Source organism: Camponotus floridanus, unplaced genomic scaffold, assembly GCF_003227725.1.
Source record: "Camponotus floridanus strain SB8 unplaced genomic scaffold, Cflo_v7.5 scaffold2, whole genome shotgun sequence".
NCBI lineage: Eukaryota > Metazoa > Arthropoda > Insecta > Hymenoptera > Formicidae > Camponotus > Camponotus floridanus.
This window is the reverse complement of record NW_020229325.1, coordinates 7,120,674-7,137,180: the sequence shown is the minus strand read 5'-3', so window position 1 is coordinate 7,137,180 and position 16,507 is coordinate 7,120,674. Positions and strand designations below refer to the sequence as shown.

Below are 16,507 nucleotides of genomic sequence, written 5' to 3'. Positions count from 1 at the left end.
AATATTAAAAACAGTCGAGAATATATCTCAAAAAAACTTTTGCATCAGAAATATTCGCGAATATATTAGGTGGTATGAAACTGTCATTAACAGTTATCCGCAGCGATTCGTAGTAACAATCTCGCTAGTGTGTTAAATCAAATTTCAGCAGGTATTTTGCAAACAAATTGCAACGACAATTTGAAATAACAATGGAATATTGGTCGATATTGTTATCAATCGTGATTAGTGCACTTGGCATTCATTATCTGTTTAGAAATTACAATTTCTTCAAAAGACACGATGTGATTCACGTACCATCTGTTCCAATACTGGGCAACATGACATCGGTTATATTTCGCCGAATATCAATGGCTGATTTTATTTGCAAGATATATAATTTCAATCCGGACGCAAAATACTTTGGATTCTATGCCATGACAAATCCGATTTTTCTACTTCGCGATCCAGAAATAATTAAATCTATTCTTGTGAAGAATTTCGAAGCATTTCATAATCGTCGCAGTTTGAGTGTTTTGAACGAACCCTTGTTTGCGAACAATCTGCTTTTTCTTCATGGACAAAAGTGGCGGGATGTGCGAACTCTATTAAGTCCCTCTTTTACATCTAGCAAGATGAAAATGATGTTTACCTTGATGTCGGAATGCGCTGTGGATTTTGCTAATTTTCTTTCCACATCGATACCAGGAGAAAAAAGCGACATGAATATGAAAGACGTCTTCACTAAATATACGAACGATGTCATCGCTACGTGTGCTTTTGGAATCAAGATCAATTCTATGAAGGATCCAACGAACAAGTTTTATGTTTACGGGAAAGAAGCGACCAACTTCCCCATTATGAAAATTATTTTTCTTTTGACTTTTCGAACGTTCGGTCGAATTTTTAATGTAAAAATTATAAGCAGTCACATATCGAATTTCTTTAAAGATATTATAAGAACTACTATCGCTACACGTGATGCTGAAAACATTATTCGTCCGGATATGATCCAATTGATGATGGATATCAGAGGTAAAAGAGAACGTAAAGAGCTTGACATCGATGACATGGCTGCGCAAGCATTTATTTTTTCCTTCGCTAGCTTTGAAACTACTTCAACCACAATATCTTTCGTTGCTCACGAAATTGCAACTAATCCAGACGTTCAAGTGAAATTGCGGCAGGAAATTGATCAAATATTAGAAGAATCGAATGGACAAGTGACTTTTGAAATTATTAATCAGTTTCAATACTTAGATGCAATAATAAAGGAAACTCTTAGATTATATCCAGCCATTATCTTAGAAAGAGTATGTGATGAGACTTATGAATTACCACCCGCGTTACCAGACGAGAAGCCTTTCACTATGAAGAAAGGTATGACTGTTTGGATTCCGGCTTATGCGATCCATCATGATGCAAAGTATTATGATGATCCAGAAAAGTTTCGTCCTGAAAGATTTTTAGACAATAAGATGTATCACAACTCTCCATGCTATATGCCGTTTGGATTAGGGCCGAGAATGTGTATAGCGAATAGATTTGCTATGCTAGAGGTAAAAGTCTTACTTTTTCATCTATTAGCACGATGTGAGCTAAAACCTTGTGCAAAAACAACAATACCATTAAAATTCAGCAAAAAAGGTGTAATGCTAAAGCCGGAAGGTGGATTTTGGTTAAATGTTCAATGCAGAAGCGATATGCATCCTGTACTTCAATCAACAATCACTAACAGTGTTGCAAAATCTTAAACATTTTAAGTAATATTAATAGTAAATATAAAAGTAATATTAATAGTAAATATAAAAGTAATAAGAAAATTTTCTCCAAAATTATTTGTTTATATAATATTTGATGATATAAAAAAGTGATATAGATTCTAACATATTAAAATTGTTTTATATTATAAGCAGTGTAAGATCATTAATTTGTTATTGTTTGTTTGATAAAATTCGTACATAATTAATACATAATGTATATATACATCGAATAATCATATATATTGAACTTTATTAAATATAATCATTTTAGTATTGAAACAAACAACAACACATAACAAAAGAATTATATTACATAATATTTTTAGTATTGAAACTTAGTATTGAATTTTAATATTTTTAGTATTGAATTTTAGTATTGAAACAATATAACAAAAGAATTATATTATATTATATAACGTACATAATATTTTCAGTGTACTTAATTTGATGCAAATTTCTAATGTTATACTTTTTATATATAAAAAATTAATATTTAAGCAATAAAATAATATTTCTTTAGGCTACAATTATTTTACATTAGCGTTTTTTGACTTATTTTTTAAAGCAATTTTTTAAACAATTAATATATCAACTACAAATTAAGAGAGTGAGAAGGATAGAGAGGGGGGGGGAGGAGAGAGAGGGAGAGAAAGAGAGAGGATGAAGAAATATTACTGTAAGTCGAAAGCAGAATTAATAAGTTGAAAGAGAGTAGGAGAGTAGGAAAAATTGGCGTGTGTGTATGAGTTAAATAGGATATTAAGTAGAGATACGATTAGATTTAAGGAATTAATAATAATATAAGTTAATGTAAATTAATAGATAAGTTGCGAATGCTCCCCCCGAGGGGACGCATTAAATTTTCATATTGATGATATTGATGACACGATCATATTGATAATTGATTTTTAATATGCATGCATGAGTGTGTGTGTGTGTATGCATTATTATTATATTATCTAGCTTATGGTCATTCTTTTAAATTACAAGTTAAATATAATCATATTTACACATTGCGGAAATTTCATTTTTCTTTGTTGTACAGCTTATCTTGTTACAAATGAATCTGATTTATAATATAAATATACAATATGTTATGCATACATTTATTACACCAAGTATAATTATCTTTAGATATTTTCACACATTTTTTTCCTCCCTATATTTTCTGAAAAATTTAATTTGAGAAATTATTGTTTTACTATGTTAAAAAGACATCCAGATTTTTTCTTACAAAATAAATTTTATGTCAAAATAAATTTGTCGAAATAATTACATCCATCTTTATCGATTAACAAAAAGTGATGGCGTATACAAAAAATAATTTATTGCGTTATCTTTTACAAGAAAATAATTTCTACATAATTTCTCGTTTACATATTCTCATTAACGACATAATTCGATATGATAAAAAAGGATATTTTTTTATTTGTAAATTATTTTTTGATTATTTTAAATTTCTTCTCTTTCATTATCGTTTTACTATATTTTTCTTATTAAATATACAACATTTTCATTCTAAGCATGTATATTAGAATAGAAAAATAGAAAACTTTATAACAAAAATAATGTATATTTTTAGTCGCGATAATCTTTCGATATTATAAATATTCGACTGTAATAATTTTTGGGAATTTAAAAAAGTGATTTTTTAAATATAAAAGTGATACTATTTATATGATTACATATTAATATATTTTTTGTCATATATTAAGTCTATTGATTATTTATTTAAAAATTCTATAATACAATTTAAAATATAAAAAATATAAATTTCTAATTTTTTGATACAAAAAATGGATTCCATTGGATTAATTACTATTTCTGAAAAATTTCAATGTTGCACAAGAGAATAAAAATTTATTTTATATTAATTTGCAAAATTTCTATCACGCACTAAATTTATTTTTCAAAGAGAAGATTTCAAATGGTCCGCATTAATTTGAAATCTTAACCATAGACATATAAAAATATAAACACTCTGTTTTCAATAACCTATCGGTATGTGAGAAAAGAAATCTTCCCATTGGTTATCGTGCACCGGATTCGCAATGCGAATCCGCCATAAGTATTTCGGCGGGCTTCACGCGTCACGTGTCACATCTCACATTCGATGGGAAATAGAGTTTATGGCGACATTCCAATCGCGACGTTAACATGGCGATTTGTGCGGTAAATTCGGCGAGTCGCGCCCCATCGGGGTGTTTTTACATCGTATTCGCGTGGTGAGTGACATTTGTCGACGCGGGCGCGAGTGCGATCTTGAGGCCTGTGCGACATCGTCGACGCGTCAGAAAAAACAAAACGAAGACACCGTCTCCCTCGCACGTGACGGATGCGATAACGCGACGCGCTGCGATGTCCGTGAGTTACGCCAGAATGAAGTCCTGTCACGAAGCCCCGTCGTCGTCGTCGTCGACGTCGTCGACCTCGACGACCTCGACGACCTCGACGACCTCGACGATGCTCAACAACGCGCTCAGACGAGCCGGCGACGAGGAGGACTGGCAAATGCAGTTGGCGTTCTGTAAGCCTCGTCACAATACCACCATCGAGAGCGTCAATTGTATCAGTCAGACTTGGCGGATGAAAGAGCGGGTACGTGTTATTTGCACGGACATCGCGATCTAACGCGATGATCTAGCAAGAGCGTCGCTTCTCGATGATTCGCGCTATCGAATCTGTCTGATCCTGTGTTTTTTTTTATTTTTTTAGATGAAGACTGTGAGCGTCGCTTTGGTGCTGTGCCTCAACGTTGGCGTAGATCCTCCGGACATCGTCAAGACACAGCCCTGCGCTCGTCTCGAATGTTGGATAGGTGATTAAATTAATCCCGCGCGTTTGGTTAGCCAATCTTTTCTCTCTTTCGTTACTAATAGTTATGTAATTCCAACTTTGAGGTTAGATTAGACATGTGTATTACACTGTTCAACTCTATTGTAGGTTTGTTTTTTATTCCTTTTTGCATTCATGTATATTAAAAATGAGCTCTAGATTTAATAGTTGGAAAAAAAGAGAAGAATGCAGTTGGTTCAAGAATAAAAAACAAATCTAATGATTCAATTGTGTTTAATTTAGATATATAGTGATATTTCCACAAGTGGGGAATTTTTTTTTGGGATTTACGAATTTGATTTTGAATTTAGGAGACTGAAATAATTGTGTGATCTAATATAAATACTTTGTCACATTAAGGAATTTTTTCAAAAGAGATAGAATGTAAAATAATTTGGCAAAAAGAGGTGACAGCATATTGTTGTGTAATGACAGATATTCATCAAATAAATTAAAAGAATTTTGAATTTGATATTTTAATTTGTACTAGAATATTGCAAAATGCGCTTTACATATGCTATTATTTTGTGTCATTTGTCATACAATAAACTCCAAAATTAAAAATAGAAATATCTTTGCTTTGTATAAAAGCATAACTATATATCGATACATGAACAATCTTTAATCTAAAATTATATAGTTTAAGACAGTCTTTCAAAATAATCATACTTTTTATGCTTTGAAGACAAATTTATAGTAAATTTATCAAATGAAGTCAAGTACAAATACAGGATTTTTAAAATAAATGTCTTTTCAGATCCTTTATCTGTGAGTCCACAAAAAGCTCTTGAAACTATAGGTTCGAATCTGCAAAAGCAATATGAACGATGGCAACCAAGAGCTCGCTACAAGCAAAGTTTAGATCCAACTGTCGAGGAAGTTAAAAAATTATGTACATCTTTAAGGCGAAATGCTAAAGAAGAGAGAGTCTTGTTTCATTACAATGGTCATGGTGTACCCAAACCTACCACTAATGGTGAAATATGGGTATTTAATAGAGTTAGTATAGAGATCAATTATAATTAAAAGATAGAAGAATCATATGTTTATTGTATCTAATATAATATTTATATTGATGATAATATACTTTTACAGACATATACACAGTACATTCCATTGTCGGTATATGACTTACAGACTTGGATGGGTGCACCTAGTATTTATGTATATGATTGTTCTAATGCAGGTATCATTGTAGAATCTTTTCAACAATTTGCTGACCAACATGAGAAGGAATATGAGGTAAAAAATAGTTTTATTTAAAAATTTTTAATCTAATCAACTATAATTTTTTAAATCTAATCAACATTAATGCAATTTTACCGATTGTTCTCTGCAGATGGAAAAACAGCAAAATCGCGTAACCGGAGTGGCATGTCCCGCAGCACCGTGCTATAAGAATTGTATTCAATTAGCAGCATGCGCAGCTAATCAGATTTTACCTATGAATCCAAATCTACCTGCAGATATATTTACATCATGCCTTACTACTCCCATAAAAATTGCAATACGCTGGTAAATATTTGGGATATAAGCCAAAAAAGGGAATTTGTATGTATTCTATGTGATATACATATAGATATATACAGATATATCTTTTTTTTTCAGGTTTGCGATGCAACCTACATCCAAATTAGTTCCCAATATATCGCTTGATCTGATTGACAAGTAAGAATCATATTATTAAATATTTATCTTTCAATAAGTTATATAAAATATGTATCAATAAGTTATATAAATATCTTTGTATATATTTTAGAATTCCTGGACAGTTGACTGACAGAAGAACAATGTTAGGCGAGCTTAATTGGATATTTACAGCTATTACTGACACAATAGCATGGAATACTCTACCAAGAGGTAAAAAAGTTTATATATATATATATATATATATATATATATATATATATATTTGTTGATTTAAAATAAAGATAGAATAATTGTAAGAGTATTATCGTTTTCCAGATTTGTTCCAAAGATTATTCAGACAAGACCTATTAGTTGCTAGTCTCTTCAGAAATTTTTTACTGGCAGAGAGAATACTTCGTTCTTACGATTGCACGCCAGTTTCTTCCCCAAAATTACCACCAACTTTTCAGGTAAATTAATCAGTAATCCATATTCTATATAAAAGAAATTTTTTATTATAATGTACAATGTGTCTAAATTTTGAATAAATGGTTTGCTTATTCCTAAATTTAAAATAAAAAGATTGATATTTTTATTTTTTTAGCATCGGATGTGGCAAGCTTGGGATATGGCACTCGATCTGTGCTTGGCACAATTGCCAACAGTTCTAGAAAACGAAGATCGATATGTGCATTCGTCATTCTTCGAAGATCAACTTACAGCTTTTCAAGTATGGCTCAACTTGGGATCAAAAAATCGCAGTCCACCTGAACAGCTTCCAATCGTTCTTCAAGTATTATTGAGTCAAGTTCATAGATTGAGAGCGTTGGAGCTCTTAGGACGTTTTCTTGATCTCGGTCCGTGGGCTGTGAATTTAGCACTTAGTGTCGGCATTTTTCCATATGTGTTAAAATTATTGCAAAGCAATGCCAGAGAGCTTCGTCCCTTGCTCGTCTTTATATGGGCAAAAATTTTAGCGGTGGATAACGTGAGTCTTCTATGCTTAGATAAGCCTTCAATCTCATGTATATAACATGTTTTACATGATTTACAAATATATTCTAAGTCCATATGATTTAATTGCAGACGTGTCAAGCAGATCTTGTGCGTGACGGTGGCCATAAATATTTCTTGTCTGTTCTTCAGGATACTTCTATTCCGGTAGTTTGTTATATCTAATTTTAATTGTGTCAAGTTTGCCCAGGTGATTAAACTTTGTCGTAATGAAAGTACGTTTGATGGTGATTTCAGAGTGAACACAGAACGTTAGCCGCGTTTGTACTAGCTAGTATTGTAAATGATTACCGACCGGGTCAAGTGGCCGCAAATCAAGGTAATCTCGTTTCGATATGCTTGGAGCAATTGGGAGACACAAATTCTTTGCTACGACAATGGCTTTGCTTGTGTCTGGCTAGACTTTGGCATAATTTTGACAAGGCGAGATGGTGCGGCGTTAGAGACATTGCTCATGAAAAATTATTTACGTTATTAAAAGATCCCGTTCCAGAGGTAACTATTTTAATCATTATCAATTATATGAATAACAATAACAATTGTTTTATATTATATTATTATAATTTATTATATTCTAATCTAGCATAGACTTGAATTAAACTATTGAAATCATTAATCATTACACACACACACACACACGCACAGATATATATATATATATATATATATGTATATATATATATATGTATGTATGTATGTATATATGTATGTATGTATATGTATGTATGTATGTATGTATGTATGTATGTATGTATGTATGTATATGTATGTATGTATATATTATACATATGTGTGTACATACATATATAGGGTATCCGGAAAATCGCCTACAGTATTTCGAGAAGTGATTCAAGAAAAAGAAGAAAAAAAAGCTATATAAACATAAGTCAGAAAATAAGTCATTTCCGAATTATAGTCACTTTTATGTTACGAAAATCGTAATTTATAGTTTATGCTTGGCATCCCTCTTTTTTAATTTTTTTTTATTTTAAATTCAAATTTAAAATTCAAATTTAAATTTAAAATTCAAATTTAAATTTAAAATTCAAATTTAAATTTTTAAATTTAAAAATTTAAATTTAAATTTTAAATTTAAAATTCAAATTCAAATTTGAATTTAAAATTCAAATTTGAATTTAAAGTTTAAATTTGAACTTTAAATTTAAATTTTAAATTCAAATTTGAATGTTAAATTTAAAAATTTAAATTTGAATTTTAAATTTAAAAAATTTGAATTTTAAATTTAAATTTGAATTTTAAATTTAAATTTAAATATTTAAATTTGAATTTTAAATTTAAATTTAAATTTAAATTTGAATTTTAAATAAATAATTTTAAATAAATTTAACTTTTTAAATTTCAAATAATTTTAAATAAATTTAACTTTTTAAATTTCAAATAATTTTAAATAAATTTAACTTTTTAAATTTCAAATTGAAATTTGAATTTTAAATTTAACTTTTTAAATTTCAAATTTAAATTTTAAATTTAAATTTAAAATTAAAATTAAAATTTTTAATCTTAAAATTTAAATTTAAAATTTAAATTTAAAATTCAAATTTAAAAATTTAAATTTAAATTTGAATTTTAAATTTAAAAATTTTAATTTTTAATTTTTAAATTTAAATTTAAAATTAAAGAAATTAAAAAAGAGAGATGCCAAGCATAAACTATAAATTACGATTTTCTTAACATAAAAGTGACTATAATTCGGAAATGACTTATTTTCGGACTTATGTTTATATAGCTTTTTTTTCTTCTTTTTAGGTCTTGAATCACTTCTCGAAGTACTGCAGGCGATTTTCCGGACAGCCTGTATATATATGTATTAAATTAATAGTTAAGACAATTTTTATTAAATTTGTAGCAACTGTATTTTTAGAAAAATTTTTTGATATTTTATATAGGTTCGAGCAGCTAGCGTGTATGCATTGGGTACATTCATAAACAGCGTTACGACTAGGAGCGAGCATGCAAACAATATCGATCAAATTATTGCCATGATGCTTATTAATACAGTCTCTCACGATATGTGTCCACTAGTTAGAAAAGTAAGTCAACAAATCGTGATTTAAAATCAATTAAGTATCGGATGACGCTGGATTCTCATTGTAAACCATCTAAATTATAGGAATTAGTAGTGGCTCTTCAATGGATGGTGCTGCATTTTGAAAACTCTTTCGTGACCTTAGCTATAGCCGAGGAGAATAGTCGGAAGGACCTCGTCGTAGAAACTCTGTCTCCGTTCAGTGGTATGAGGCGCATCAGTTCACGCGATAGATTAAAGATGTTATCGCCTAATAATACATATGCAATAGATATGACCGATGGCTTTGGAACGCAAGATCGCATCAAAAGGGTATCATCTTCGTCATCCATTAGCAGTTTAGGTAAGTCATCGGGTTATTAGTATTATGAGAAAAGTCAATCAAAAGTGTCAATTGATGCTGATTGAACATTGGATCAAATAGTTATTTGTATTGATTCTTTCGTGTGCCAGGTAATAATTGGGAGTTCGTGAGGAAACCTTGCGAGTCACTTGGTAATAATAAATTAGAAATTTTCATTGCATGTATTTGTACATAATTAATCCTTTATTTTTATAATTTGTGCATATTTTGCACCTCCATACAATTTTGACAAATTTTGTAATGCTTTACAATACAATTTTGATAAATTTTGTAATGCTTATCGCACGTGCTTTGTATAATAGCAACATTTCTTTTTTTTTCTGAATTAAAATATATTTTTATAATAGCAACAACATTTTTGTAAATTTTATGAAACTATTTATTGCAGGTCATAGTTCTCTTGGAAATTTACCGAGTCTCTCTTATGGTAGTGTGTATATGAAATTATGGCATGGACTGTGCAATCTCGACAACGATCCTCATCCAGCAGTTGGAGCTATGTCTCAAAAAATTACCAATCATATTCGTAATAAGGTATAAACGTCTCTCTAATATATCGCACAAAACTTGATTGTAGAGTTGTACAGTGTATATTTTGAGAGAGTAATTTTTGTTACAAATCTTAAACCACAAAAATAAAAATTATTTCAATACAAAGGATCGTGAGAATCATATAAATCATATAAAAGTAATAATAAATAAAGGCTTTTGAACCCCGACGTAGATATTAAGACGTTTAATTACAAAGGTGCAAGAATGACAGAAGCACAAATAATATAAAAAAGTCATGATGTTATACATTGAAATTAAAAGATAACAAAACAATTTCGCAAAGCGCAAGCTTAATGTCATTGAGAAGGGTCTGGAATAGACCGAAACGTTTGTCATCGTGCTTTGCGAGATTGTTTTGTTATCTTTTAATTTCAATATATAACCACTTTTTTTATATTTTTTTAAGAATGGATTTGTGCTTTTGTCTTTCTTGCACCTTTGTAATTAAACGTCTTAATATCTACATCGGGGTTTAAAAGCCTTTATACATTATTACTTTTATTACTTCATTATTACTTTTATATGACAAATCTTAAATATTAATAATAAATATTTATTATTATTTTGGAGTCTTTAACTTTATGTATTTTATCTTAAATATTAAATTTCAGGTGAAGGCATCTTCTGCTCCTAAAGAGGTAGTCGAAACAAAAATCTCCTCGTCGTTATCTCTTCCACCATCTCCGTCAAATAGAACCGGTTATTTAAGGTCAATCAAGAATTACTTCAAATAAGATATAATATTTATTTTGTCTCTAACGTTTTTTTTACATTTTGATTATAATAGCAAAGGGGAGTCACCACCGACTGTCAACTCTGGACCAGATTTGCTACGTTCTTCGAGAGTTCTACCACACAGTAGTCGTACGAGAAAACCTGTTCCTAATACAGTAAGAATTATTTCTTTTTTTTACGTTTGTCTCTTAAAAAATTGTAAATATATACATATAAAATTATCCATATAAAAAAGCAATAAAATCCATATAAAATCCATATAAAAGTGCAATAAATTACACCTTTTTAAAATAATAAATGTGAAGAAAAATTATAAGAAAATAAGAAATAATGCTACAAATAATATTGTGCATTTATGTGCATGTAATTATAGTTACTACTCTTTTTTTCAATAAATTTTTATATTCTTAATATGTATTAGTAATTATAACTAAAGGTACTGCTATTATAATACAATTGCAAAATAATTTTATCTTTTACAATGCATTATTATTTTGTAATATATAATCCTTATATATATTTATATAGATATCTGAAGAGGCGGACGAGATACCTGGAGCCAAGACCCCATTGACTACTTCTCAGTTTGTCGAATGGAGTTGTGCTCAGTTTGCTCAGCCCGTCAGTTTAGAAGATGAAATGGAAGATGTGGAGAGCAGACCATATCTTGAACGGGAATGGCGGTAAGAAATATTAAAAATTCTACAAATATTAATTATCAAGTTGGAAGAAAAATTTCTTTAAAGTATTAAGCTCATTTAAATGTTGTACTCAATTGTCGCAGGTTTATACGTAATGCAAAGCAGAGGCAAGACGCGAAAGAGGAACAAGTACGCGCGCCGCAAAGCAAGATAGAATCGCAGGTGTATCACGCGAGATGTTCCCAGTCACCTCAGGTCCTAGGTTTTCATCCATTCGAGCCGCATTTGGCTGTAGCATTGAAAGATTACTTTGGGTATTTGAACTTTCCTCATATTGTAAAGATGTTCGATTTCTGAAAAATATTACAATAATAGAGCATGTATAACAACAATGTATAAAAAATTTTTGTAGGGTATGGGATTATCAGAACGGTGTAAAGTTGACTTTCTGCGCAAGTCGCGACAGCAAAACGAAATCCCGTATCACTGCACTCGAGTTTATCAACTCTCACGATTTAAGTCTGCTAATGGCGGGTTCCGATGACGGTTCTGTGCGAATTTGGAAGAATTATAACGGCACAATAAGCCGCGATCCGATTTTACTTACAGCTTGGCAGGCTCTGGCGGATGTACAACCCGCAACCAAGACCTCCAATGGTATGTATTGGAAACACTAAAGCTGAATAAAATTTATCTCTTGCGCATATATTGACATATATTAGCGCATATATAATGATTAATAATGCATGTTTGCAGCAATGGCACAACTAGTTACGAAGTGGGAGCAAAAGTCTCTCACTCTAGCAGTAACGGGCGATGTTCGTATTGTAAGACTCTGGGACGCGGAGACCGAATTGAAGAAGCAAGATATCCCAACAGGTGCCGATTGTTGCACCACCTGTATGGATGTTGACGGCACAGGTTGTTTAAACGAGTCACATTTTATCTCTCCTACATTATTATATTTTATATTTCATCTTATATCACATATATTCGTACACTATTTCTCTTTATTATATATAAAATAATAAACGTCATGTCGATTTTTAAATTCTTATAGGTGCAATAATGGCGCTAGGCTGCGGTGATGGATCGGTGCGACTCTTGGATCGGAGATTACCTCCCGCGGAAGCGAAAGTTATGGTTTGGAGAGAACACACGGCTTGGATGTTGGGCACATTCTTGAGGCAATCCGAAGGATCCGCGCCACAATTGTTTACCGGCTCATCTTCAGGCGACATCAAAATCTTTGACCTTAGAAAAAATTCTTCTGTAAACACGATTCAGATAGCGCCCGGCATTGCGGCATTAACAGTCCACGAAATAGCTGATGTTTTTGCATGGTAAGCAAAAAACAAACATTGTTATATTTATATACAATGTTATAATGATCATTCTGGACTTCTTATTATATATAATTTTTCTTGTGATAATTTTGATTCTCTTATATGAAACAAAATACATGTTTTTGTTTTAGCGGCACCACGAATCATTGCATCAGTGTCTATAATATATCGGGTCAGCATCTTAACACGATAAAATTCCATGAAGGATTCATGGGTACACGTCTCAGTCCTGTAAGTTGTTTGAGCTTTCATCAGTATCGCGTGACCATGGCAGCTGGCTTTGTGGATAGTACTTTCACGTTATACGAGTCACGCAGATGACTATTAGAGATGGAACTCATGTAAGATCTTTGCAGAATTTTGTAAATTTATAGCAACATTTTACACATATATTCTTGCGCGCGTTGCGATATATATCGATGAAATTAGGGCTTTTGCCCCTCTCTTTCCCCGCCTTTTTATAAGAAGACTATAGAATGGTTCCTATGACTATGATAACAGAATAGCCTTCTTTTTTTATTTCTTCTCATTAAAAGATAGACAATTCTTGCCTATCTGCTATTTTGAATAAAAGATAGAGGAAGAGAGGGTAATTATAGTTTTTGTGATAAAACTAAGCAAGTGTGGATTAACCAAAGTTAGTTTCGCAGGTGACCAAAGAACAGTTTAAAGATACAATTAATTATCTTTTTAACGTGATTTTGACGTAAGATAAAGAATGTTGAAAGAATTTTGGTAATCTCTTTTGGTATATCCTGAGAAATACCAATGCATAATAATATGTGTACGTACATTGTGATAAAAGGTTAATGCGAGTTTAAGTATGCGAGAATAATTGAGAAAGTAAAGTTTAACGCGAAAGCTTTATGACCTGCATCGATGAAATAATCTCAATTAATGTGCCATGCAATTTCCGCTTCAGGATTAAACTGTACTCAGATACAGATCTGTATGTAATGGACATATTTTAATTACCGATGTGACTATGTAAATATACATAGCTCGCATTATATGCATTTTTATAAATTACACGGATAACAGTCGATGTTAAAGTTTACATTTTTCACTAATGTTTCTCGGTATAATTTTATCGATTTTTTAAAATGTTTTCTATTATCCCATGTTTCTGACCAGTTGCATAGATTTATTTTGAAAAATTTGAATCGTCACCAATGTTGTATAAACTTCACACATAAATAAGTATAATTTCTTAAATGATAAGATTTAATGAAAGACATCTAAATTTATATGTAACATTCATCTAGAAGTTACATTTAGTATTTAGATTTTATTTTGCGTGGCAATATTAGATTGCGTGCAGTGCAATATTCATGAATCAATGATATATATACAGAAAACTTTCCAATATATTTACATATAAAATTCAAGAAGAAAAATTCAAATTTCCATGCTATTAAAAGAGAGAGAGAAAAGTACGCGATACTTTTTTACATAAGTATGCAACTTTCAGGATTTATTACTTATATAACTTTATAAAAATGGATTTTTTTCTCATGTTACGATTACAACGAATCGTCATCTTGTTAGTTTAGATTCTTACTTTTCAATAGCTATTAATGAAGTAGTCTAATAATCATGTTATATATCTGTTAAAATGTAAAAAATATATTTAGAGATTATCGCGTCTCACACTGCATTAAATGACATATTTGAGACATTATAATAGAAAATATGAATAATTACATTCGCTATCACAGTAGTGTAATTATGTTGTGTAAGATAATATTAATTACGAGTTATGTAAACAACACGATTATTCATTCTAGTTATGTTATTAATTTATTGACTTGTTTCATTCCACTCGCGGTTGCGCCATTGCCGCTATTACTTGTCCGTAGAGCATATAATCCACTAATATTTGCGGAATTAGAGAGCAAGATGGCAAGCTTTATGCGTAAATATACAAAGATAGGACAAATTACATTACCAAGTTAGACCTTTAATGAAAATAGAACACGTTAATGTTACATCGAAAAACCGAGAAATGGTTTTATTATTATGTAATAATGGATATATATATATTGTAAATACGCATAAATATACATAATATGTGCGCCAGATGACAGAGGAGGAGCTGCGAGATAGCTTTATCTCTTTGTATGATATGATAGTTTTGTTATTGACATACACGTAATATAATGATAATATACATGATAAAGCAGTTGACAGAGATTGAAGGATGAATACGGTATCTAATCATAGATTTGTACAGATATCTACAGATATAAACGCAGTGTTAGATGTACTTAAACGTCTTTGTCGAATATGAAAACTACTAAACTGTAACTTTTTTCTCTTTCTAAAGCGAAATTTTTCCATATTTTGGAATTTATGTTATTTAATTGTACAATTATCTTTATTAATGTATTCACTGTATCTGTTGGATCTCTTTCAACATAGTTTCTGCTAGTAGTAAATAATTTTTATTTATTGTTTTTATTAAAAAATTGTAAATTGTCTATTACATGACGTGTATTTGAATAAGAAAACAAACAAAAAAATTGAGAGAACAAACGGAATAAATCATGCTTTATCTATAAAATCTAATGAATTTTGAACATTATTTTTTTATGGTATATAAAAAGTGAGCTAATAATACTGTTATGGAAAATATGTATCTTAGGAAAAATACTTAACATTTCGTAGACAACGAGAAAAATTAATTTAAAAATTTCATTAAAAATTTAATTATATAATGCTTTTAGTTGAGTTTTTAGGCTTAAACTTTAAAGGGAAGAAGTGAATCAGTGTGAATACGAAAGTAGAGGGAACAATTCAAATTTGATATATTAGAAATTAATATAAATCGTATATTGCAGCCAATAACTAAAACACTAAAAAATTCCATTAAGTTTTTATTTTGAAAATCGCAGTTGAAAATTAGATTGTTCACTTTGGATATTAATATTACTGTTCTTTCCTTTAACTTTAGTTTTTTTTACATGTATAAAATATATATAAATTTGATTTAAAAACGTAGATTTATAAAATGATTTATAATTATTGATAATTTGTGCTTTAAATTATTTAAATATTATTTATTATTATATTCAAAATATAGTATTCGTATTTTTTTATAAAAAAATGATATTTTTGCTCGAATTAGTCTTACATTTAGATTTTTAGTTTTTATTTTAATTAAAAACAAATAATGAAGATCTCGCTCTAAAATGGAAAAAAATATTGAGATTACACACGCTCGACATTACATCAGGTAAACCTAAGCCGAAACATTTAAGAGTTTATTTTAAAATTTAATTATTTCAATTGCGCGTATGTTAATTTTATTTTTCATCAATTTTTTTATTACAAATATGTCGATAATATACAAATATGTCGATACAATCGAAAAGTTTCAAAGTATTTCGTGAAAAATCAATTCCTATATAAAATACAACCGAAGCATACGTAGTTTTTTTTAAAAAAAGATGGGACTTTTTCCAAGGAAGATAATTTTTAGTCCTAAGGAATAATTTTCCGAACGGAAAATTCATTCCACAGATTTATTGGAAATTTCGATCGAATGGTAGTTCTATCTCTCTCTCTTTCTCTCTTCTGCTATGTATGTATTATATAATATA

At 30.0% G+C, this 16,507-nt stretch overlaps 2 protein-coding genes across 4 annotated transcripts; both read left to right on the top strand.

Annotated features, from left to right (window-relative positions):
* The first annotated feature begins 52 nt into the window (after window positions 1-52).
* On the top strand, window positions 53-1,733 carry LOC105255550 (cytochrome P450 9e2-like). Its single transcript, XM_025407996.1, has one exon. It carries the CDS (start codon window positions 192-194, stop codon window positions 1,731-1,733), a length of 1,542 nt encoding a protein of 513 aa, XP_025263781.1. The 5' UTR covers window positions 53-191.
* A 2,148-nt stretch (window positions 1,734-3,881) lies between these two features.
* On the top strand, window positions 3,882-15,359 carry LOC105255545 (regulatory-associated protein of mTOR). Of its 3 annotated transcripts, XM_020028877.2 has the most exons (24): window positions 3,882-4,340; window positions 4,458-4,560; window positions 5,335-5,576; window positions 5,673-5,819; window positions 5,917-6,092; window positions 6,186-6,245; window positions 6,337-6,437; window positions 6,543-6,676; window positions 6,811-7,194; window positions 7,293-7,367; window positions 7,458-7,715; window positions 9,128-9,271; window positions 9,352-9,472; window positions 9,539-9,610; window positions 9,721-9,762; window positions 10,020-10,165; window positions 10,795-10,892; window positions 10,971-11,073; window positions 11,447-11,601; window positions 11,703-11,873; window positions 11,972-12,216; window positions 12,316-12,480; window positions 12,620-12,902; window positions 13,037-15,359. In XM_020028877.2, exons 1-24 carry the CDS (start codon window positions 4,101-4,103, stop codon window positions 13,224-13,226), a joined length of 3,855 nt encoding a protein of 1,284 aa, XP_019884436.1. In that variant the 5' UTR covers window positions 3,882-4,100; the 3' UTR covers window positions 13,227-15,359. The 3 variants fall into 3 exon arrangements, with proteins under 3 accessions (XP_019884436.1, XP_011263169.1, XP_011263170.1); XM_011264867.3 differs by having other exon boundaries at window positions 9,352-9,610; XM_011264868.3 differs by lacking the exon at window positions 9,721-9,762 and having other exon boundaries at window positions 9,352-9,610.
* Window positions 15,360-16,507: the final 1,148 nt, after the last annotated feature.

Coding starts and splice junctions, on each gene's coding strand:
- LOC105255550 (XM_025407996.1), top strand. CDS start 192: ATGGAATATTGGTCGATATTGTTATCAATCGTGATTAGTGCACTTGGC.
- LOC105255545 (XM_011264867.3), top strand. CDS start 4,101: ATGTCCGTGAGTTACGCCAGAATGAAGTCCTGTCACGAAGCCCCGTCG. Junction 10,893..10,970: donor AATAGAACCGGTTATTTAAG/GTCAATCAAGAA, acceptor TGATTATAATAG/CAAAGGGGAGTCACCACCGA. Junction 12,481..12,619: donor TATGGATGTTGACGGCACAG/GTTGTTTAAACG, acceptor AAATTCTTATAG/GTGCAATAATGGCGCTAGGC.